Source organism: Podospora pseudopauciseta, chromosome 3 (assembly GCF_035222475.1).
Source record: "Podospora pseudopauciseta strain CBS 411.78 chromosome 3, whole genome shotgun sequence".
In the NCBI taxonomy this organism is placed as follows: Eukaryota; Fungi; Ascomycota; class Sordariomycetes; order Sordariales; family Podosporaceae; genus Podospora; species Podospora pseudopauciseta.
In genome coordinates, this window is record NC_085893.1 from 4,108,471 (window position 1) to 4,129,965 (window position 21,495).

Below are 21,495 nucleotides of genomic sequence, written 5' to 3' on the forward strand. Positions count from 1 at the left end.
TTCGTAACGTGGATTGGCTGTTTTGTAAGGCCTTATCATTTCATCGCAGTCTCTAAGTTCCTGTCCACAGAGTAAATACATATCGTTCTCACCACACTTGAGCCTCCATCTATTTCCATTCTTCATGCATAAGATACCTATGTAAGCAATGATCTCATATCTGTAACACATATCTCCACAACCCCTAATAGTACAACAAGTCTTCCCTCCAGGATGGTAGGAAAAGGATGGCGACGGCAATGCTTTGTACAACTGCATGCGTAAGACGAGTCCGCCCGCTCCGATAATGAAAAGAAATGCCCAATAGTCATGATACACCAAGTGTAGAGGTTCACCAAACGAACCGCCGCACCCCTCTTCATGCAACCAACACGCAATGCGTAATGTTTTTGCCAGCCTGCCAGCCATATAAGAATATATAACCCCCAAGATGATCTTCAACAAAAGAACAAAACGAGATCCAACTCGAAACCGTGTCACGCCGTGTAAATGTCGCCAAATATGCCTCGCTTGCTCTGACAAAAAGGAATCACCCACCATCAAGACACTACTCGGCAATCACGCGCAAACAGTCGACGAAACACCATTGTAACCCGCCCCCGTAACCATCCCACAAGTCGCTTTTCTCCCACTCTCCCATATCCCGGCTGACGGGCTCAAGACCAGCGCAGGGATCTCTAAATGTTCCTCGTCACCTTCCACCTCGACTCTGAATCGTCCGATCTCGGTGAAGCCTAGTTTGGTGTACAAACGAAGTCCCATGGGGCTCGCAAACACAGTGGTGTATAATCCCAACCTCTGTGCCTCCTGAATCCCCCACTCTGTCAAGGCCTTGCCTGCCCCCCGACGTTGGTAGTCGGGGTGGCAAAGCAGGATCCTGAGCATGACATGTCCTCTTTTATATTTCGCATCGAAGAAGGTCGCCTTGTATCGAACGCAGGCGGATTTAAAAGCGTCCATTCTGTCCTTGTGGCCGATGGTGATGGGAACGCCGAGGGAGGATGGTTGTTGGGAGGGGAGCGGCTCTGTGTAACATGGGTTGCGGTTAGGATCTTTTCTTCTTCTCCTGTGTCGTGATGTCTAAGACAACCACAATGGACATATGCACATGGGATAAGCTGAAGAAAATGACATACCCAAGCTCCCGGTGTGGGCCTGGACCCTGTGTTGCGAAGCCGGCGTATCCCAGACGGCAAAGGCAACGACCCGCATGGCCCCGGCATCGGTGGCGCTCGGCATCTCGCAGACGACCACGGTACTGGATGCTAAGTACTCGGTGCATTTCTGGCGACAGAGCAGAGCAAACTCGGATGGATAGCGATGGCGATCGGGGAACCGGTAGGGGTAGATGGGGTCCTGGCGCGATGCTGCGTTGAGGACTTCTGTCATGGCCGGGAGATCGGCCTCGGTAGCCAGGCGGAGATTGTGCTGGAGGGAAGCCATGTTGGGCGTTAATAATGATGGATTGGCGCACTGTGGGGACTACTCCGCCTGTGGGGTGAAGACATGCAGTGATGTGGGCATGAACATGATCAGTGGTATCCTAAAAGGACGGGGAGATGATGGGTAAATGTAGATGTAGGCTGTGGTATGTAATGTGGTAAGGTAGTGTTGGAGCGTGTCGAATTGGTAGGACAATGACGATGTGATGTGCAATGGGGGGGGGGAAGGCAAAAAGGGGGGGAAGGGGGGGGGTTGAAGGCAAATGGGAAGAAAGGGATGAGGGTAGAGATGGGACAAGATGGGATTTTGGTTTCTTCAGACCGAATTTCGCACATTTCGGCAGGCTGGGTGACCTCATCTGGTGAACCGAGTGGGACTTGCCCTGCCTTGGAAACTCGAGGCTTGGCAGGCTAAGCACTGATCTGCTATGACGTAGGTCAAGCTCTTTCGTCCCGCCGCCGCTGCTTCCCCCACGACGGTTGGCTGTCGTCTATTGGCTGCAACGACTGCAAGCCATCAAACCCTGGGCGCATCGGATATCAGGGCCTGGACTACTGATGATCGCCATTGCATTCCTTCCAGGCTTCTCCATCCGGCCATCGGACTGCAGAAACACAAGATGTCGTGGTCCTTGACAACAATCCATCGGGTGTACAACATCGGAACATTCCCAGCACGCACAATGCACGTCAATTGATCTCGGATGTCAGGACTTGCATTATTTCGACACGAGATGATTGGCTGTCATGTGCGAGGCTCTCTTTAACCAGATGCTGACGTCCGACGATGACTCCATGGTGTTTTGGACGATCTGCTTGTCTGTGGCACATGTCAGCTGAAAAGAAATTTGGGAACTTCGATGCACGATTACGTACTGGCTCAGGGTTAAGGTGAAGCTCAGGGGTATATTCTGAGCATGTTCCAACTGCCCCATGGGACCAAGTAAACTCTGAGACACGATAACCTCGTTAGCATTCGATGCAGGTCTTGAGATGTGACCATAACATCTCACCATTGCATCTCATGAGTGACGTATATGCGCCCCTGGGAGGTGTTTGGGTCATCTGTTGAATCATGAGAAAGCTGTCTGTTTGTGTTTGTGAAGAACTGGACGGCCGATGTTGGTTGCTGGCATCTGACATGATGATCTTGGTACGAAAAAGCAAAGAGAAAAAAAAAGAAACATGCCGCGCTTGCTTCGACCTGGAATTTGCTACAGCCACACACGCCGTGATATATGCCAAAATTCCGAGTTGAGTTGCCATGGGATAGTTACCTTCGGTAGCCCGTGAAAACTACACTCCAGCTTCTCTACACGCTGCTCTGTTATCCCGTGGGATCTTGAAGCGACGTAGATTCCCGAATTGGGAAGCCGTGAACGACAAGCGCAGGGTGAAAGATGGGCACCCGTGCCGATGGGTCGGAGCCCAAATGGATATCGAATTGTAGATCATGCTCGGTGTATCCCGCAACGTGACCATATTCAGATATCGGTTCTTTTGTCCACGTCCCTTGATTGGATGGCTATATGGGCCGATCAAGGTCCCTAGCAGGAACCATGGCATAGGGTTTGATTTATCGTCCCATATTGGTGGCAACAGCCAGCTCACTGGTAACCTCCGTCTTTGGATTCAAAGAGGGGACTTGGCTGGGTTGGATGACATCTCCACTTTGATCGTACCTTATGCTAGGTATGAAGGTGTATGTTGAGGCACCAGTGCTGACGGCAAGGCAGAATAGACCCTGAAGAGCCACTCATGGCGAGGAAAGCCTGAGATGTTGTTGAAGTGAGAAAAGAAACCACGGGAGAAGGAAGAACTGACGTAGGGGTGATCGTCGAAATAAGGTGATTTTCGTGGCCAAACATAGGAGCCGTTGACCGGTTACAGTCCGCTATGAGGGCGCAGCATCCCCTGATTGGATGTTGGGTCAATCCGATCTGGCCCAGCATGGCATAAGCCTCCCAGTCGGTACGTCACTGAGCGGTTATGAGTCCTGAAAATCCGGTAAACCAAGGAAATTTCCGTCATCAAACGTACAAGGGATGGAAAAGAGGCCATGCATCTCCTATTCTGGACTTTGTTGACAAAGTCATGTGCCGAACTCGTGATTCTCGGCCAGCCATACCGTTTCGACTTTGGGAAATCTGGATGCGTGGGGTGCCTGGAGGCTCCCGTGGGTGCTGACCCAGGATCTCATAACTCCTCTGCCTTATCCTCGCTCGAGGATGGCCGTCCAGACGGTTAAGTGTGCTTCTCGACCAACTGCTCCGTGATCTCAAAGACTCACCTCATACCTGCCCAACCACCCTCACCAAATCACCACCAACTTCAAGCTGGAGTTTCTTGGAGGTCTTATTCCCGTTATTGAATCTGCCTTTGGTGCATGCCGAGCCCAACACATCACACCTGTCGCCTCTTGCATATTATTAGTTTGCTCGCTGCCAGTTGTTCCTGAAGGTGAGTGGCGTGGATGCTATAATGATTGGCGGGAAACTAACATGGCAATTGTTCAGTGCAGGAAGGACCAGCGGGATTCTGGCGAGATATAACTGCTGGAACCGATCAATAGCTGATGTGTCTCGGATCACAGGGTGTACATTCCCAACAAAAGTCCAAGGTGAGATGAGATCCAAGCATTCCAGATAGTGGCCTGTTGCTAATCCTACCAAGATTCTGGGACCTGTTCAGCTAAATGGCATTATGATTGACTGAGGACAATGGAGGTTCGCCAAGTGTATGTGTCGGTTTGAGTCCGTCACTATTTCAGGAACTTGGGATGGTTGCTAACTGTTTTGATAGGATTCTGTACTGAACATCGCCACGCTGAGAATGCGCACCCACGGCACTGGAGGCCCCCGATCAACAAGCGTCGGCAGTCCTAATTGCCGATCGCCAGCTCCCGAAACCCGCTAAACAAACGGCCCCCAGCCCGCTAGCGAGTCTCGCCTCGGCCTGCAACACCTCAGCACGACAGGAGACAGCCCAAGTCCAGGTCTTTGAGAGAAAATCGGCTTCAACGTCGCGGCCATGTGCGACTCGATTGGCTGTGTGTGTTGGGGGGTGGTGGACGGCCGGTTTGGATTTTCTGCACCGGTTAGCACACGCTCTGCTGTTGGCTCATTCGTTGATCGGTTTCGATGGGCTATCCCGACCGGCCATGATTGGCCGCGTCCGTTACACACCCCCCGCGACCACCATTCTGGCCAGGGTCCGCGCAGGGTCCGACCTTATTATCCAGAGCCGCATCAGGATATCAACTCCCTCAACAGTCTCAACTTCCTCCTTGGATACCATCTGGCCTCGCTCCCTTCATCAGACCAGCAATCGCCCGCCCTTTTGGCCGCCCTCACCATGGACTTTTCCGGCAAGGACCTTGAGGACATCCAGCGTGTCGCCGGCCTCTTGAATCTCACTGTGGACGAGCTGCTCGAGCAGAGCCGTGCCCGCACCCAGCTGGCCGAGCCTGCCACCACACCTATCCAGCAGCAGCAGCAATCCCTCCCCCTTCATTCCTTACAGCCGCAAGCCGTGCATTCGACCTGGTACCAAGCTCACCCCCTTCAGGATGAGCATTATCGACCCCCTGTGGAGATAGACCTGGAGTCCCTCGAGTTTGAAGACGATCTTGCTCAGCTGCCACAGGAAACTTCCGTGTCACATCTCCAGGGGACCACGGTGGAGCTTCTGAACCCTCGGCGCTCAGAGTATGACTGTGACGTGGGAATTTGGGATTTCGAGATGGTTGGAGACAGCTTTGAATTTGACAACGTCCGCTATCGCCCTGGTCATGAACAGAGCTCTTCGGTCTCGGCCACCCCAATGCAGCTGGACTCGGAATCATTGAGCGACAACCTACGCGAAGAGCCTGTCATTGTGGACGACGCATCGACAGACTGGGCACTTGTGCCTTCGCCACCTGATTCGCAGTCCTCGGCCATGTCCCCTTCTTCGGGCTCGGGAGAGAAGCGTTACCCTGCTCTTGCGCCGAAAGCTTCCAGGTCAAGCTCTCACTCGGTATCAGAGGGCTCCTCACATCGTGTCCGGAAGAAGCGCAGTCCGTATGAAGGTAGCAAAAAGACCGACACACATCTCACCCGACAGGTGCATGCCTGTGTCAGATGTAGGATGCAAAGGAATAGGGCAAGTTTTTTAGTACTTCAATGTCCTTTCTCGAGAACTAACACTTTTTAGTGCATTCCCGATCCCAGCAACCCTCGCGGCCCTTGCTTGACATGCCAACAGAGAACCGTCCGCATGAGCCGGCTGCCATGTCTACGGTACATGGTAACAGACACCATACTCTTCCGGACTGGGCTCGACTACATGCCCTTTTACAGAAACCACCCCATGATAGGTCCCAACTATGGCGATTTTCACTTGGAGCGGGAATGGGTGCCAGGTCCATCCAAGTATCTCTGCTTGGGGCAGATTGGATCCATGAGCTTCAAGGTAGAGTTGAGACAGTTCGTGCCGCCCTTGAACTCGGGAGATGTGGATTTGAAAAACAGGCCCATGTATGCCGTCCCCTGGGCCGTGGCCGACCCGGAAGCTGTGGTGCAATCAGTCCACGAATACATTGATCGCGGCATCACACGCTACATGGACGCCTATCTTGACGACTCGGATGACCTTGTCTGGGGAATCTTTCAGGCTGCCTACCGGGCATCCATCTTCCCTGTCCCGGTATGTTGTTGTTGGCTGTATATCGGTTCTTCTTGTTACTAATATGAATGCCCTTGACCAGAATGAAATGCTTCGGAAGACGCTCAAGCTGTGGGTGGCTTGTCGATTTGTCGAGTCCAAGTGGCGGTGCTGGGCTGCGGCTGGATGGGCCGACGACGACATCAAGGCGTCGAATCCTCAGGACCCCTTTTACAAAGACATCGATTCCCTGCCTCCGTATCTAGACTACCAGGTGGCATCCATCATCATCCACCGCATCCTCAGTCCTCTCCGAAAAGACGTGCTCCGTGAACTGCAAGCGACGTTCAACGTCCACAGCCCCAATGATTGGTTCATCAGCTTCCTGGCTTCGTTCATCTTGCTGCAAAACTACGAAATGCAGATGCTCTTCCAGCAGCAGTTTGCGTCCAGAAGGAAAGCCAGGGTAAGTCACATCTCCCGGGCCCGGGGAGCCGCGCTTTGCTCCGATGAATGCGCTAACCCGCCTGGCTGCTTTGACAGGTAAAGTACCTCGACATGCCACTCGTCAGGGCCACAAATTCGGGGGCGAAGACGATTCTGGCTCACTTCCACTACTGCTACAAAGGCCAGCAGCTGTTCACAGAGGGATTTAACTGGAACGCCCCGCGAGTGCGTCGGATGGCGCGCCTGGATAAGGAACAAACCGATTTTATGGCGCAGTGCCGCGACATTGTGGTCAAGAAGGGTAAGACAAGCCCTCAGCTGGTGTTCTGTGTACAGCACTGACAATGACCAGGCCCCGTCTTTGAAGCCATCAACCACACGGACGAGTATCACAAGAAGTATTGGTATACGAGCCAGCTCTTCGACCCAGATTGGACGCCTCGCGATACGCTGGAACATGCCCCGCCGGCCGAGATGGAGGCTTGAAAGTGGCCTGATTTCTGCCCATGCTTGTCTCGTTTTGGTAATGTGGATGACCTGGTTGTGTGGCCAGCAGGGTGTGAGCTGAACGAGAGCCCCTCACTTGACAGCTCGGGTCGAGTTCGAGACCAACGGGAAGCCAACGGGTCGATTAGCACACGAAATGTAGACTCCGCCAATAAGCAGCCCCGCTCTTATCACCTGCAGTGTGCTCGTGCGAAGAGGAGGGGGGGCGTCGTCCTAAATCCGGCATGGGCTATTGGGTAGGCGTGCAGTCGACCCCTCCTGCTGTCTTACCTTACCCGACATAGAAGACCCTCATTTTGCGGAGTTGCGACTTTCTCGGAATCTTGAGCCGCATCACATCGTGTTACCAATTCGCACGGCTTCGTGCACCCACCTCTTTTGCAAGACGCGCTGTAGAAGCCTATATAGATGGCTCAGGGGCTGCTGGATGTCCTTTTTCCTTCCAGAGCATCACCAGCAACAGCCTCGACTCATTCGTTATTATTTCCACAACATTCACAATGGGCGCCGAAACGATCCTCTCACATACCGAGCATATCCCCGCCTGGGGTGATTTGACGCTGACTCTGAAGGGTGAGCTGGCCCATGCAACCAAAACACCCAAGCTGCCAGACGAGATCAGCGGCCCCCTTGCCTGGAACCCTTCAACCTTTGAGTCTGACGCCGACTACACTATCACCCTCGACGACAGGGAGACTAAGGAGGTCAGGTCTGCCCTCTCCCACTTCAACGGTACGTCGTGTTATGCCTCCTGCCTTGTAGCTGGTTCTAGCTAACAAAAAGAAGACCTCGACCTTTCTGGAAGCGAGGTTTCTACCACCACTTTCCCGCTTCCCACTCTCGGCCCAAAGCTCAGGCAGGCTGCTGAGGATGTTCACAACGGAAAAGGCTTTGTTGTTGTCCGAGGTATCCGGGATATGCAGCCCGGCGAGTTCTCACCTGAGGACAAAATCATCATCTTCCTTGGGATTTCGAGCTACATTGCCGGTGCTCGGGGGAGGCAGGATGAGAACGGCAACATGCTGTGTAAGTTGAGTGTTTCTGAGTTTAGTGCCGCGTAACTAACGAGAGACAAGCGCATATTCGCAATGCCAAGCTGTCAAAGACACCACAGTCCCAGCGCCCAACCAGATACTCATCTCGTGCTTCTGTAAGTCACGCCAGGCCATCTGTCGAAGCTGCTGGCCGCTGACCTGTTCTGATCTAGACATTCCACACCGACACATTCTGTGACATTCTTGCTCTCCAGTCGCGCAGTAATGCCATGGAGGGCGGAGCCACCCTTGTCTCGTCCACCTGGACCGTCTATAACAAGCTCCAAAAGGAGCATCCAAAACTCTGCGAGCTCCTTGCGCAGCCCATCTGGCCTTTTGACAGCCGGGGAAGCTTCTTCCCCTGCAGCACTCGACCTCTGCTGTATCATCACGACGGAAAGGTTATGATGAACTTTGCTCGCGAACCCCTGCTGGGTCTGGAGGATGTCAAGCGCAAGGCGGGTCTTCCTGTACTCTCACAGGAGCAAAAGAATGCCCTCGAAATTGTGGAGAGGCTCGCAACCGAGGGCCAGATAAGCATTAACACTGAGCCTGGTGACCTGCTCTTCATCAACAACCACGGGGTTCTCCACTCACGAGAAGAATTCACCGACGCTGTCGAGAACCCTCGCTATCTCGTCAGAATGTGGCTCAAGAACGAGGAGCTCGCTTGGGATCTCCCTGAGGACCTCCAGTACGGCAACTCACGAATTTATGACCGGGACAATGGTCTCGGCGAAAGGTGGAATCTGGCGGACACTCCCCGTTTTGAATTCGCCGTGGCTGAGCGGCTTACCTCTTGAGCCGCATCTATCTAATGGGTAATGATTGTGATGACTGAGACAAAGGGCAAAAAACAGGCGTTGGGGACACGGAGTTGAAGCGTAGGAGGCTTGACAAAAGCCACACTTGTTTTTGGTTTGGGTTCTTTTTTTTACGCATTTTTAATTTTTTGGAGCCAAAGTTTTTTCACTTTTGGCAGGTGGTTTTCTTGGCATTCAGGGGTTTGCACGCAGCTTTGGTTTCCGAGACATTGAGCAGAATCACAATCGATTATTTTACTTTTTTGGACAGCGCCTCCCAATCGGGAAAACGACTCGGGGGCCTGGTGTTTCTTTTGGGAATTTTCGTTGGCACCAAGAGGCAGAAAAACAGATAGCGGGCTTTAGGGCAGACCCCCCGCCATTCAATGTGGATGCAAAGCCACTTGCTGGATCACGACGCTATGGAAGGCTTGCCAACAAATCTGGCGGCTACACCTAGAGGTAGCCAGCAAAGCAAAAATCACTAATCGACAAATCACAGAGAATCCAGATAATCGCACACAGTGCGGCGTTAGTACATAATGTTCTATCCGGAGAGGGATAGCCAAGGGTGTTTGGACGGCGAGAGGTGTGAATGGGACTCGGTGATCTAGCCCTATGCAAACCCAAGGAGAGGGGGCATGGACTTCTGCAACCCTGTCATCTGCAGCAAGGGACCAATATTTGCGGCTGTTATACCTGTTTTCTCCCACACTGTCTCATCTCATGTGCCCAAAAAGGACAGGAACTTGTGAGCGTGTGGAGAAAATGCCCGTGATTTGACAGGCTGACTGCAGAACCTAGGAAGAGGAGGGGCGTGTACATGAAGGGTGCTCTCGTTTCCTCATCGGACCGCTGCTGATGAGCGGGAGCCGGCCAGTGAGAGGACGGTCCGGTCCCGAGGGCGGGCAGGACTGGCTGCGGGTGTTGTGGAAGGGTAGGTGGAGCAAGCCATCTCACATGTGGGCGTGGTTCGTGGGCTTGCATTGTTGTGTCCCCCGATTTTGGGGTCTTGGGGTCTCATTTTCTTGGATGATGGTGGGGGAGTGTCTTGGTGGCCGGGTTTGCTCGGCATTTGTGAGTTAATATTCGGGAGTTGGGGGCGGATAGAAGTTTTGGATTATAGTCGGGTACGATTGTAGTTCTCAGGGTCCTCCCACTATGTTGATCGTGCTGGTTTCCTGTCCACGCCGTCGTACATGGCTGTTTACCACAAGACTGGTTGCTTGGCACTAGCGTAGGGCTGGTGACCGGTTCGACAGAGGTATGTATGAGCGATGCGGCATATTCCTTCTCCGAGATGGAAATGATAGACCGGGGATCGACCGGTTGCCTGCCGAGGCCGGTAAGATGCGGGGCAGTTAGGGTGCTTACTCACTATTAGTCAGTCCAAGTACAGTGGGGTCCCACGAGGGCGTCATTGAAAAGTTTGTCAAAGTTTGAGGATATAGTGGTGATGCGGTCCCTTAGTTTTGCAACGAGACATGGTATCACAGGACTGCCGGAGTGGTGGAAATCTCATGATCTTGGCGTTACATGCACAAACATGTGAGTGAGCTTGTCTTCTGGGCCTGGCTGGTGTTACAGTTGCGCGTTTCGGAGTTAAAGACCAGATAACATTTGTGAAAAGTGAAAAGTGAAAGATGATGAGGCCCCGCCCAAGGCTTGACTGCCTACTTAAAACGAGAGAGTGGGAGCCTGGCATACAATGGATTTGTTTGCATTCGACAGCATCATTGACCGGTCACTACCATCGCAGGAGAAAGCATGGAACTCTCAAGCACCGTTGTCGCCGACGTTCTGACCCCTCTGGCAGTTTACCAACTGCAGAAGCCAGTTGAGCAACACTCTAAATCACCAGAGAAAGAAGATACCGCTAGAGGCCAAAACCTAGCTTGGAACCGAGACGACTTGATTCGCAGTCTTACGCCCTCAGTCGACCCAAAATGGAGAATCGATGGAGTTGATACCGACGGCAGACGCTTCTTCGCCTTGCCCCTATTTGCGATAGACAAGCAGCCAGTCCGAATCGATGTTTGGCTCCCACCTTTTGAGGAGTACCCCCTCGAACTTCGAAGCAACTTGAAACCCGAGGAGGCCATATACACCCCCAGAGACCAACTTCTTTCGCTTCCCATCTCAAAGTTTCTGCTCAAGACTCTCGAAGAGTGGTCACCTACCGTACCGGGCTTTGAGCGAGACTATCTGGAGGCTCCTTTTGGCTCCCGCATCATCATCGCTGACATCGCCGCCTCCACCCGAGACATGACTATTTACCTGCTGCCTGATTACGACATTGAGCAGAACATGTGCAGCGTCGACCAGCTCAAGAAGGCCTGGTGTAACAAGGTGAACGAGGAGGATTGGCCCCCTACCATCGATGTGAGTGAGCTCAGCTTCAAGAAGCAGATTCACGAAGCAATCAGTCTTGTCACCTTGCCAGGACAATTGGGCGACCGGCTGGTTGTGCTCAAATCGTTGCTGAGAGACCAGCGATACATGTACAACGAGATCAAGACCCTTCTATCGCTCCGACCTCATGCCAACTTGGTGCCGAGGCCGCTTTTTCTCGTGACGAAGAAGGCAAAGTTTGGCGGCAAGAGGGGGGTTGCAGGCTTCGTGATGGAGTATTTTGAGGGCGGATCCCTCAAGGACTTGCTGCTTAGGAGCAAGGCTGAGGGAGCCGAGTTGGACATGCGGCAAAAACTCCGGTTTGCGAGGCAGTTGACAGAGGTCTTGATTCATGTCAATCAGCACCGATTCGGGTTCTATCCGGATTTGAAGCCGGACAATCTCGTCATTCGCTCCGACGGCAAGACAGAAGAGGTCATGGACCTGGTGTTGCTGGATTTGGAACAGCGAGGGGGTTGGTTTTCGTGGAGCCCCCCTGAGGTGCTGTACATTGAGTATATGGAGATTCTTGCCACATGGCTTGACTATGAACACGGTCAACAGAAGCAACGGGCTACCGAGAGGTTGCAGAACTGCCTTGGTAGCTGGGAGGCCACTAGCCAGTCGACGAGGTACAAGGACCAGGATGGTGGGTTTAGCTTTGCTTGGAAGGCCCTGTTGCAGGAAAGGCTGGAGACAAACAGCAAGAGGTTGGAAAGAGCACAAGTGTTTATGCTGGGGAAATTGTTGTGGTGTCTGTTCGAAGGTGAGGCGAGACTGAGGTGTGGCATTGACCACGAAATTCTCCAGGAAAATGATGCACAAGATGCCATTAGGTTTCCGCACTTCGACAATACACCCAAACATGTGCAGGACATGATCAGGGAATGCACAAGGGGGGCCCCAGAATGGGAGGTCGATGAGAAGAGAGGACGAAAGACTGGGTTGACCCTGAAGGGTGGTAAGTTGGTACAGACCAAAAGCATCAGTGTCGATGAAGTCACAGATACTGCGACAAGAAAAATCGCTAGAGCTTTCTGGGAACGAGAGCTGGAGCAAGCCAATGCTTTCATGGATGAGTTGCTCTCGTGCGAGCGACCGGGTATCGATGCGACAGGCTGCATCCTCCCCGAGGCAAAACGGCGGCCACTGCTTGCAGACATACTTTCGAGATTGGTCGAGTTTGAGGAAGTGTGTTTGTGACGAGTTATTTGCTTTTGAGCTGGAGCGAGTGGGGCAGATTCAGAGGTAAAGGGGTTTTCAGATTGGTGTAGGCCAGCGCAGGATTAGGTATTTCTTGAGTTCAAATCGGCTGAATATAGTTTTGCCTGCAGTATCATAAACAATAACTCGGCAATATGCGACGTGTCATTCCATCTTGATGCTTGATTACGAAGGTTTGTCTGATGGCTTCCCATCGCGATTAATTACCCCAGTAGACGCTGGTCACGTTCGCTGCCCAAGCTTGCCCTGGAGCTGTAGCACATCGAGTTCTCCCCGATGTTGTTGAGCAAGTCAAGCTAGGAACCGTTGTCCTGAGATCGCCCGTAAAGGAAACCCTGCCTTTTGTCAGCATCAATCTTGTAAACAAGCGCATCAAGACACTCACGGTCGACTAGCGTCCAGGTCACTACACTTCCAATCCGCACTGAGGGATAGACTCTGCGTGGCGGCATCATACCGGAACGCACAAGCCGTGGGTGTCAGACTCTGCTCTCCAACACTCTCCAAAACGCAAGGATACCATGCGGTTGACCCGCCCTCTGTGACAGACACCGAAACGCCGGATCTGAAAAAAGTAGACGGGTAGCCCGTGAACGCGGCTCCAGTGTTGAGCTCAACGCCGAACCTGATGCTTCCCAGGCTCGATCCTGACGCTACTATTGTTTCAAAGTCGGAGAATCTATACGATGGAGCGACAACTGATGAGATTGTGCAACTTGGGGCTGTGGGGAGAGGGTCACCAAGAGAAAATGGCGGGATTGGCTTTTCAGAAATCAGGCGGCCGGTAAACGTGGCTGGGTCACCAGCGCAATAGGTTGTCGTCTCTCCGACAGCGGAACATTCGAGTGGGAGCCGGGCAGTGCCAACACCAAAGATCTCAATGCTGTACGAAGCGTCAGCAAAGTTCAACACCCACACAGAGGAAAGCTTACGGCTGGGCAGGGTTCGCGTCATCACAGAACCACGTCTCGTTGACTGACAGGACAAAGGAGCCAGGACTAAATGTGAGGACAGTGTTGATGTTGTATTTTGGCGCTCTGGGCCGTCCAGTAGACTGAGCTGAACACTGCATAGTCGCAGGGGCAGTGCCGGTTAATGTCCCGAAGCAAGATGCACGGTAGTCGGTGATGGTATTTCTCAGTTGGATGAAGGCGTTTCCTCCTTCAATCCTTCCGGACACGTTCCGGAGATTCAGCTGAGTGGAAAAGATCTCCCACGACGGTGTTCGTGACCCGGCTGCGCAACCCTCCTTGTCGTGACCAGAAGGCCCAGGAACTGCTGATGGGCTCAGCGGGAAGGGGGAGCTGAGGACAGACTTGATCAAGAGGGGATCGGTGGACGAGGGGGCGCAAGCGTCGGTATTGCAGGTAATTGGCAGGGAACCCTCTCCTTGGGCAGCAAAGTTGAGCCTATACAACAACAGTGTCAGGACTGATCAGAAATACCAAGTGAGAGATGACGAACGGTCTTGAGGGAGTAAGATCATTGCACACCCATGTCTCGTTTATTCGCACTCGAGCTACAGCCGCCTCCAGCTGCACCGAAGCAATCAAACGAGAGCTGTCACTAGTGCAAGCTTGCCATGTTGACGTGTTTCTTGAAACCTGACAACTCAGTTGAGCTGATGTGTTGGTGGCTCGGTTGAGTGCCTGAAATCGCACAGTCGTTCCGCTGGAATCGAAATCTTCAATGAGCCAACTGGAGACTGTGAACGAATTTGTCGTGCAGCCAGCGGTGAGTTGAGCAATGACCAGAATATTTGGGATTGCTGGTGACAAGAGAGCGGCTAGGGCCGCAATGGAGACGATGGACGGCGCCATCTTGATATACGGGCAGTTTGCACCGACGTTCCAGAGTCCAAGCTAGACAGCTCTGTTTACATCACAAACATACTGGGAGTTCCGGTCATTTTATTATCTGCGTTGGAGAAGTGGTATCTGGACCCCCGCAGTTCTGGCCAAGGGTGGCGTTTATTGGGTTTAGATGAATATATTCCGGCTCAATCACCGTACCTGACGACAAGACCGGTAAATAACATGACGGCTGATATGCACACGCGAGAAGCGCTGTACAACCCGGATATTGGAAGATGTTGTCTCGGCTCAACAGCCTCAGCCGCCTTTCCACGTGGGATGAAATTACTTATATGTAGAACATGGAGGGATAATATCCTGGTTCTGATGACCCGGCTGCTGAGGAACAAGTCCTGGATTCATGTTGCAGGAGGATTGTGATGGTAACGCCAAGATACAGCTGTGATCAATATCTAGATTCCCCCCCAAACCCAAGGCTATCTAGATGACAGCTTCACCATATGTTGCTGCTGCAGGCCGCAAGTATCAGTCGTCTGCGATGGGGTTCAGCGGTAATATCGACGGCGGCGGAAAGAAGGCCGCAGTCCTCCACAATTACGGGCTACCCATCCTTTGAGGATTTGGCTGTACATTAATTTTGGCTAGTCTCAAACAGCCCGAAGCAATGCGTTCAGATAACGCTTTCGACCACCGAGATACTGCGCATTCCGGAAATAAGATAGGTCTCATATACCTCCATCCCGTAATCAATTCCGAAGTTATTTCCTCACACTCCAGGTCCTAGGTAAACTCAACGCACTGTCATAATGGAAGGGAGCTTACAGGGCCAAACCCTCCGCAATGAAAGTCAGTCAACTAGAATGTCGGCTTTGCTTTCAACATAAGAAAGACTCGACACCAACGCCGAGGCAATGTCTTTCCTGCCTACAGTACCCTAGTTAACTTAAATAAAGTCACCCGTCCATTATCACTCCCTTGGTAGGCATGTCTTCGCCGCAGAGACACCTATATTCCGCCAGACGCGTGTCATTCAACCGCTGGTTATTAACACTTGTGGAGTTTACTCAAGCTTGAATGCACCCTCGACAACCCTCTTATGGTAGTAGTTTGTGTAGCTAGTCCCATTCGGAGCGTGATGGCGATATGAAAAGGCATGCCACATCTCCCCCGCAGCGGCAAGCGCCTCCACCATGTGAAACCACCATTCCATGGTGGGAGATAGTTGGCCTCCTTGAGATCGAATGTACTCTTCCTTGAGCTGCTGGTACCTTTGACCCTCCTCGATTGCCTTCGACCTCAGAACTTCTTTGGCCTCCTCGACAGACATTCCGTTCCACTTCTGGAGCAGGACAATCGCATTGACCAGCCTTGCGCCATTTGTTTGATGCGCAAGCAACTGCTTCTCCCAAGAGAGGACATCATGACCGCAAACTTTCTCAACCTTCAGTGGCTCAAACACATGGTCGACAGACTTCCTCTCTTCCGCCAAAATGCGAATACCACTTCCGAAAATGGCACATTCAAACATGAAACCGATTCAACGTCAGCACCCCAAAACTGCTTACTACTGCGCCCGGAATTCTTACTTCCATCCAAGATCGCGGATACGCTCCTGGGCATATGGTTCGAGAGTTTGATAGGTATCAAAATGACTCGACACCGCAGTTTCCGCCTTCCTCCAAGAGTTGAACAAAGAGATAACCACAGGTCCCTGGACCGGATCGAGCTCGGTCAGGCGAGTAGCAACCTTGGAGAAAGCCTCTTTAAACTTGGCGCTTATTTCCTCGCGATCGCCAAGGACACGACGGCCTTCGATGTTATCATACTCGCTGTCGAACTACGAAAGATTAGCACCCCCGTACAAAGCTAACAACACTGTACTATACCTCGCTAGAGGGAGGAAGCTCGCAATCGGGACCCAACATATTAATATGCTTTTCTTCGCTGGGCAGGCTCGTCTATCTTACCGTCATAAAACATGGCGACCTCATTCAGATAGGAGAGGAGCCACAGCTTCTCCGGGGGCGCATCACAGTATGCCATTGACTGAAAGCTTCCATATGGAGTAAGTCCGCCCTTGACAATACCAATGTTGTCCTTCCCCACAAAGTCGAGGTGAAACTGGATGCAGGCGTCATCTGCAACCTGGGCATGGATACTTTTCCTGCGCGGCACCGACAAGAAGTAATTGGGACAGTTCTACCAAATATTGGAACCTATCAGTTATTCCCCGATAGATTGTAGTACAATCCGTTGAAAAGCACACCAAAAAAAAAAAACACCCCACTTTGGAAATAGTGGGTAGGATCCGTTAAAGAATTTAGTTGTATGATCCGATAAGATTTTTCCCATTAAAATAGAAAATAAAAACATTATTGGAATCGCCCGAATAAGCTATATAAAATAGTATATAGTACATTATTATATAAATAGTATGGAATAATATATAATAAATATTAAGTTAAATATAAAGATTTATATAAGTATATTAGTTATGCGCGTATATTATAAAGTAAGGTTAGATAATATAATAGTAAGTTATACGATCCGATAGTATTTTTCCTATTAAAATAAACGAGAGAGGCATTATTATAATAGTCTAAGCGACCTACATAGAATGGTATAGGGTACATTATCGTAAGAGCGATATAGAAGTATATATAATAAATATAAAGCTAGGTATAAAGGTATTAGTAATATATATAGATAGTAAAGTAAGGTTAAGTAATATAAAAATAAATTATACGATCCGATAATATTTTTCCTATTAAAGTAAAAAAAAAAAATATTATTAGAATCTTCTTTACGATTTATATAAAATAGTATCGGATATATTATTATAGAAGTAATGTAAAATTATATATTATAGATATAAAGTTATTAACGTATAGGTACTACTAAGTACCCTACTTACTGCCCTACAGATTAATATTATAGTAGGCAGTACTACTATAAGCAGTAAAGGAACCTTTTAGCCACTATAGCCCAAAGCCCAATTAATAAATGCTAGAACTTTCTAAAGTGGCTATAAGCTTACGTAGTAAGTTGCTATAATAGTGTAATTTATAGGGCATTGTTACGGCTTGACACCTAGTGGGGCGCAGGGCGCACCACGGACCAATCGTTAGTATATAAGTAAGGACTAATCAGGATAGGATTAGTGGGATCGAGGATCGATCCAGAAGAGCTAACTCTAGAGGTAACAGTATCGATAGGATCGAGGGTCGAGTCAATCGATCCAGAACGGTGCCAGGCTTAGCGCGAGGACTATATATACGGAGGAACTGACTGGCGTAAATAGATAGTTCCGCAATATGCAATTTAAATTATATTTACGGCATCTAGTATTTATATCGAAATATCTTATTATATACTATTTAGCTACACCGGACTAGGATTATTCAGAAGTGCCTTTAACCAATATCCTTTTCAGAGGTTCTAGATAAGGGTTTATTATACGTTACATACTTACTTTAACTTTATTACGGATAAGTTAAAGGCGTCTTTTTACTACTATAGCCGGACCTAAAAACGTTTAAATAGGAGGCGTCCCGCCTAGCCTAGGCGCCGAGGGACCTTCCGCTAGACCTATACCCTCTACCGTAAAGCAGGTTATTAAGCGTCTCAAAAAGCTCGAGGACGAAGCTTAATAGACCCGGAAGCAGATTTTCGCTATCTCGGCTACGTCTAAGTCGACTATTAAGCTTCCGGTACCGGAGCGCTATAGAGGAAAAAAAGTAAAGCTTAAAGGGTTCTTAATTTAGCTTAAAACTTATTTTCGTTAATACCTAAACTAGTTTACTAACGAAAAGTCGAAAGTAATTTTCGCGGCCACTAGGCTTAAAGACAGGGCTCTCGTATAGTTCGAGCCTATCCTTGACGACTATTATAAATAAGAGCCGGAGGATTAAAAGAAGATTACTATAAAATACTTTAAAAGCTATTATACCTTTAAAGCTAAGCTTAAAGAGGTATTTAGGAAGTACGATAAGGCAAAGCGCGCGCAGAGTAAACTCTTAAGTCTACGCTAAACACGCTCGGCAGCTAATTACGCGGCTCAGTTTAAGATCGATAACCTACGTAACGCTATTAACGATAAAAGGTTAATATAGCTTTTCTACTATAGCTTTAAAGATAAAATAAAGGACGAGTTATATAAAGAAATAAAGCCCGATACTATCGATAAATATATCGCTATAGCTATACGGATCGACGATCGGTAATTCGAATATCGTATAGAAAAGAAAGAAGGTAACGGTAAAAGTAACTACGGTAATAGCTATAAAGGATACTTTAACGGTAACCGCTTTAACGATAGGTATAAACGGAGATACTTTAGTACTAGTTACTCCGGCACTATATACTCGGGACCGATAAACGTCGATACTATATAATAATAAAGGCCGTAAGGCCGAAACTAAAGCAAAAATAACTTTAAATATTTTAATTACAGTAAAGCAAGATACTTTAAGAAGGACTATAGGGCACTTAAACGGCTCGGATAGAAAAAAAAAATCGCATTAACTACTATATCGAAGGGACCGAGGGTTATAGAAGTAATAGCTATCGGGTATTAATAAGGCGGAGCGGTAAGCTCTAAGGAAAACTCTAATTAGTACGCCGGACAGGAAAATATAAAGTTTTAAAAAGTAAAAAAAGTATTAAAAAGGCTAAAGGCGGAATACGAGAAAGGAAATCTTTAAATATAAGCCTTACGGGATTAAATAATATAAATTACTACGAAAGTTACTACGGAGGTTACTAAAAATAAGGGTCTCGCGTAAGGACCTACTAAATAAACGATACTAAAGAGATAGTATAGTAAGTACAGAATTATTATTTTATAAAATATATTATAGCCTATAAAGCTTTTATATAAAAACTAAGAAAAGTACTAAAAAGGCAAAAAGGTCGCTAGTATTAGGATCGCGAAATTATTAAAAAATATACTAATACCTATATAGTATATACCCTATAAAGAGGATACGGTATAGCTTTACCTTAAGTATCCGGAATATCGAAAAGTATTTTAGTTTTAATATATTATATATAAATATATAAAATATTATTAAAGTAAGTTACTATACGGCTACTAGCCGGTACGTAAAGTAAGTAAGGAAGGCAAGCTATAACTAATTAAAAGGACTATAGCCTAGTAAGAAAAAGCTTAATAGGAGGACCTAAACGACTACGTTTTATAAAAGGTTTAAAACCTAATTAAACTAAAGAATAGCCTTTAAATAATATAAATCGTATTAAAATATATAAGGTACTATATCGAATATATAAACGGTTAAAATATAAACGATAGTATACGCTCGTAGGAAAAAGTAATATTAAAATAGTACTAAAGCCTAAATTACGCTATATATCTATAAAAGAAAGTTAAATAATATTATTAAACTAAAACGCTTAAAACTAAATAAAAAAACCGCTATTAAACGTAAATATAAAAAAATACTAAAGACGGAAAATAGGAGGAAGCTAAATAAGTATAGTTAAAAAACTTTATATTACTAATTAACCCGGAGTAAAAGAACGCTTTTAAACGATATAACCGTTTAGGAAACGACTCGCGGCCCTTCGCGGAGGCCGTTAACTTTTAACGGACTATAAATAGTATTTTCGAAAGTATTAGCGTAAGGCGAAGGTATAGAATAACGACCCGGCGCTCGTTAGTAAGGTCGCTACCGTATAAAAAGAAGGTAAGAAAGATAAACGCCTTTAGGTTACTATACGATAGAGGGATCTTTAAGTAATAATATTAGTAAACGGTAATGCAGAAACGAACCTAATTTCGCTATAATTCGTGCATTAGGCCTATATACTATAGAAGAAAAAGAAGGAATAAATCGTTATATAAAAACTATTTCCCACGTAAAAGGTCTATAGAAAGACACTACCCCTAGATATTATAGTCGAAGGAAAAATAATACTAATTATATTAAATATTATAAATATAGGACCCTCGAAGGATATAATTCTAAGGTAACTATAGTATAAAGACTATAACTTAAATATCGATTAAAAGGATAGTAGCCACTTACGACTAAAAAAACCTTAAAAGTATTTAATTAACGATAGAAGATTAGGAGTATATACGGAGCAAAGTGCAGGATAAGCACCCTCTATAGCACTACCGTAAAGAGTATAAAAAGTAATAGTATATTTTATCGATATAAACGGTAAAATCGAAGAAATAGGATTAACGACGTTAATAGAGATATCGGAGGTTAATAAGTACGCCTATTATAATAACGTAGAGAAAGGTAAGAAAAAGGCGGTATTAGTAAAATATTAAGGATACCTAGCCTTCACGGCTAAGTACTTAAAGGGGCTTTTAAAGTAAGGACCGTAGGACTATAAAATTAAGTTAAAAGAAGGAGCTAAGCTACGGCTATTTAAGGTCTATTATATTAATAATAAATAAAGTAAAGAACTACGAAAATATTTAGATAAGAATTTAAAGAGAGGGTATATTAGGGAGTCCATATCGCTAGTAGAATATCCTATATTTTTTATACCGAAAAAGGACGGTAACTTACGACTATATATAGATTACCGCTAACTAAATAACGAAACGGTAAAAAACAATTACCCGCTACCGTTAATATTTAAGTTACGGAGTTAACTAATAGGGGCACGATACTTTATACGTTTAAATATATTTATCGGGTACGCCTATATACGGATTAAAAAAGGAGACGAATAAAAAATAGCGTTTCGTATACTGGTTTGGGGTGCGGCCACAGGCCTGAGGGTTTGAGTAAGGAAGTGGGGCTCTCGGAGGATTCGGAGGTTCAGGGGTCATGTATATAAGCGGTCTGCTTCGGACATTCTGTTTTAGACAGAACATCGACTTTTATTTCTTCATATTTTTGTGCCTTGCACGCGTGCAGGCAATTCTGGCCCTCTGATCAGGCCGATCAGGTGCTTATTATGTGGTCTGCGAGCCCATAGAGTCTTTTCTTTGTCCTACGTGGAGTGCGGCCTGCGAGCGAGCTACTGTCACGGAGGTGCGCTCATTCATACACCCTGTTGAGGATATATTTGTGGTGTTGTGGTTGGTTTGTGTGTTTTCTCACCATTTCAAATGGAGGTCGTGCCCGGGTTGAGCAAAGCTCAGGGTCCAAACTGGACTCAAAAGTCCTGGGTGCTGGAGGAAGTGCGAAGCCACGAACGACAACAA

The 21,495-nt window shown here is 48.1% G+C and overlaps 5 protein-coding genes across 5 annotated transcripts; 3 read left to right on the forward strand and 2 right to left on the reverse strand.

Moving 5' to 3' along the window:
* Positions 1-4,347, reverse strand: QC763_310520 (uncharacterized protein). The gene is made up of 7 exons (XM_062911508.1): positions 3,944-4,347; positions 3,531-3,883; positions 2,720-3,197; positions 2,456-2,507; positions 2,319-2,392; positions 1,137-2,262; positions 1-1,025 (listed from the first exon to the last, which is right to left on the reverse strand). The coding sequence occupies exons 6-7, from the start codon at positions 1,441-1,443 to the stop codon at positions 559-561; spliced, it is 774 nt and encodes a 257-aa protein (XP_062767663.1). The 5' UTR covers positions 1,444-2,262; positions 2,319-2,392; positions 2,456-2,507; positions 2,720-3,197; positions 3,531-3,883; positions 3,944-4,347; the 3' UTR covers positions 1-558.
* On the forward strand, positions 3,485-7,019 carry QC763_310510 (uncharacterized protein; the record flags this gene model as incomplete). The annotated part of the gene is made up of 8 exons (XM_062911507.1): positions 3,485-3,902; positions 4,036-4,062; positions 4,116-4,179; positions 4,245-5,585; positions 5,637-6,128; positions 6,190-6,552; positions 6,630-6,834; positions 6,886-7,019. Exons 4-8 carry the CDS (start codon positions 4,473-4,475, stop codon positions 7,017-7,019), a joined length of 2,307 nt encoding a protein of 768 aa, XP_062767664.1. The 5' UTR covers positions 3,485-3,902; positions 4,036-4,062; positions 4,116-4,179; positions 4,245-4,472.
* Positions 7,020-7,540: 521 nt separating this feature from the next.
* QC763_310500 (uncharacterized protein) lies at positions 7,541-9,152 on the forward strand (the record flags this gene model as incomplete). The annotated part of the gene is made up of 4 exons (XM_062911506.1): positions 7,541-7,772; positions 7,827-8,066; positions 8,117-8,190; positions 8,248-9,152. 4 exons carry the CDS (start codon positions 7,541-7,543, stop codon positions 8,875-8,877), a joined length of 1,176 nt encoding a protein of 391 aa, XP_062767665.1. The 3' UTR covers positions 8,878-9,152.
* Positions 9,153-10,333: 1,181 nt separating this feature from the next.
* Positions 10,334-12,471, forward strand: QC763_310490 (uncharacterized protein; the record flags this gene model as incomplete). The annotated part of the gene is made up of 2 exons (XM_062911505.1): positions 10,334-10,425; positions 10,644-12,471. 2 exons carry the CDS (start codon positions 10,334-10,336, stop codon positions 12,469-12,471), a joined length of 1,920 nt encoding a protein of 639 aa, XP_062767666.1.
* Positions 12,472-12,603: 132 nt separating this feature from the next.
* On the reverse strand, positions 12,604-14,443 carry QC763_310480 (uncharacterized protein). Its single transcript, XM_062911504.1, has 4 exons — positions 13,957-14,443; positions 13,425-13,901; positions 12,878-13,375; positions 12,604-12,827 (listed from the first exon to the last, which is right to left on the reverse strand). Exons 1-4 carry the CDS (start codon positions 14,310-14,312, stop codon positions 12,692-12,694), a joined length of 1,467 nt encoding a protein of 488 aa, XP_062767667.1. The 5' UTR covers positions 14,313-14,443; the 3' UTR covers positions 12,604-12,691.
* Positions 14,444-21,495: the final 7,052 nt, after the last annotated feature.

Coding starts and splice junctions, on each gene's coding strand:
- QC763_310520 (XM_062911508.1), bottom strand. CDS start 1,443: ATGGCTTCCCTCCAGCACAATCTCCGCCTGGCTACCGAGGCCGATCTC. Junction 1,026..1,136: donor GGCCCACACCGGGAGCTTGG/GTATGTCATTTT, acceptor CATGTTACACAG/AGCCGCTCCCCTCCCAACAA.
- QC763_310480 (XM_062911504.1), bottom strand. CDS start 14,312: ATGGCGCCGTCCATCGTCTCCATTGCGGCCCTAGCCGCTCTCTTGTCA. Junction 13,376..13,424: donor GACGCGAACCCTGCCCAGCC/GTAAGCTTTCCT, acceptor CGCTTCGTACAG/CATTGAGATCTTTGGTGTTG. Junction 12,828..12,877: donor GACCTGGACGCTAGTCGACC/GTGAGTGTCTTG, acceptor GACAAAAGGCAG/GGTTTCCTTTACGGGCGATC.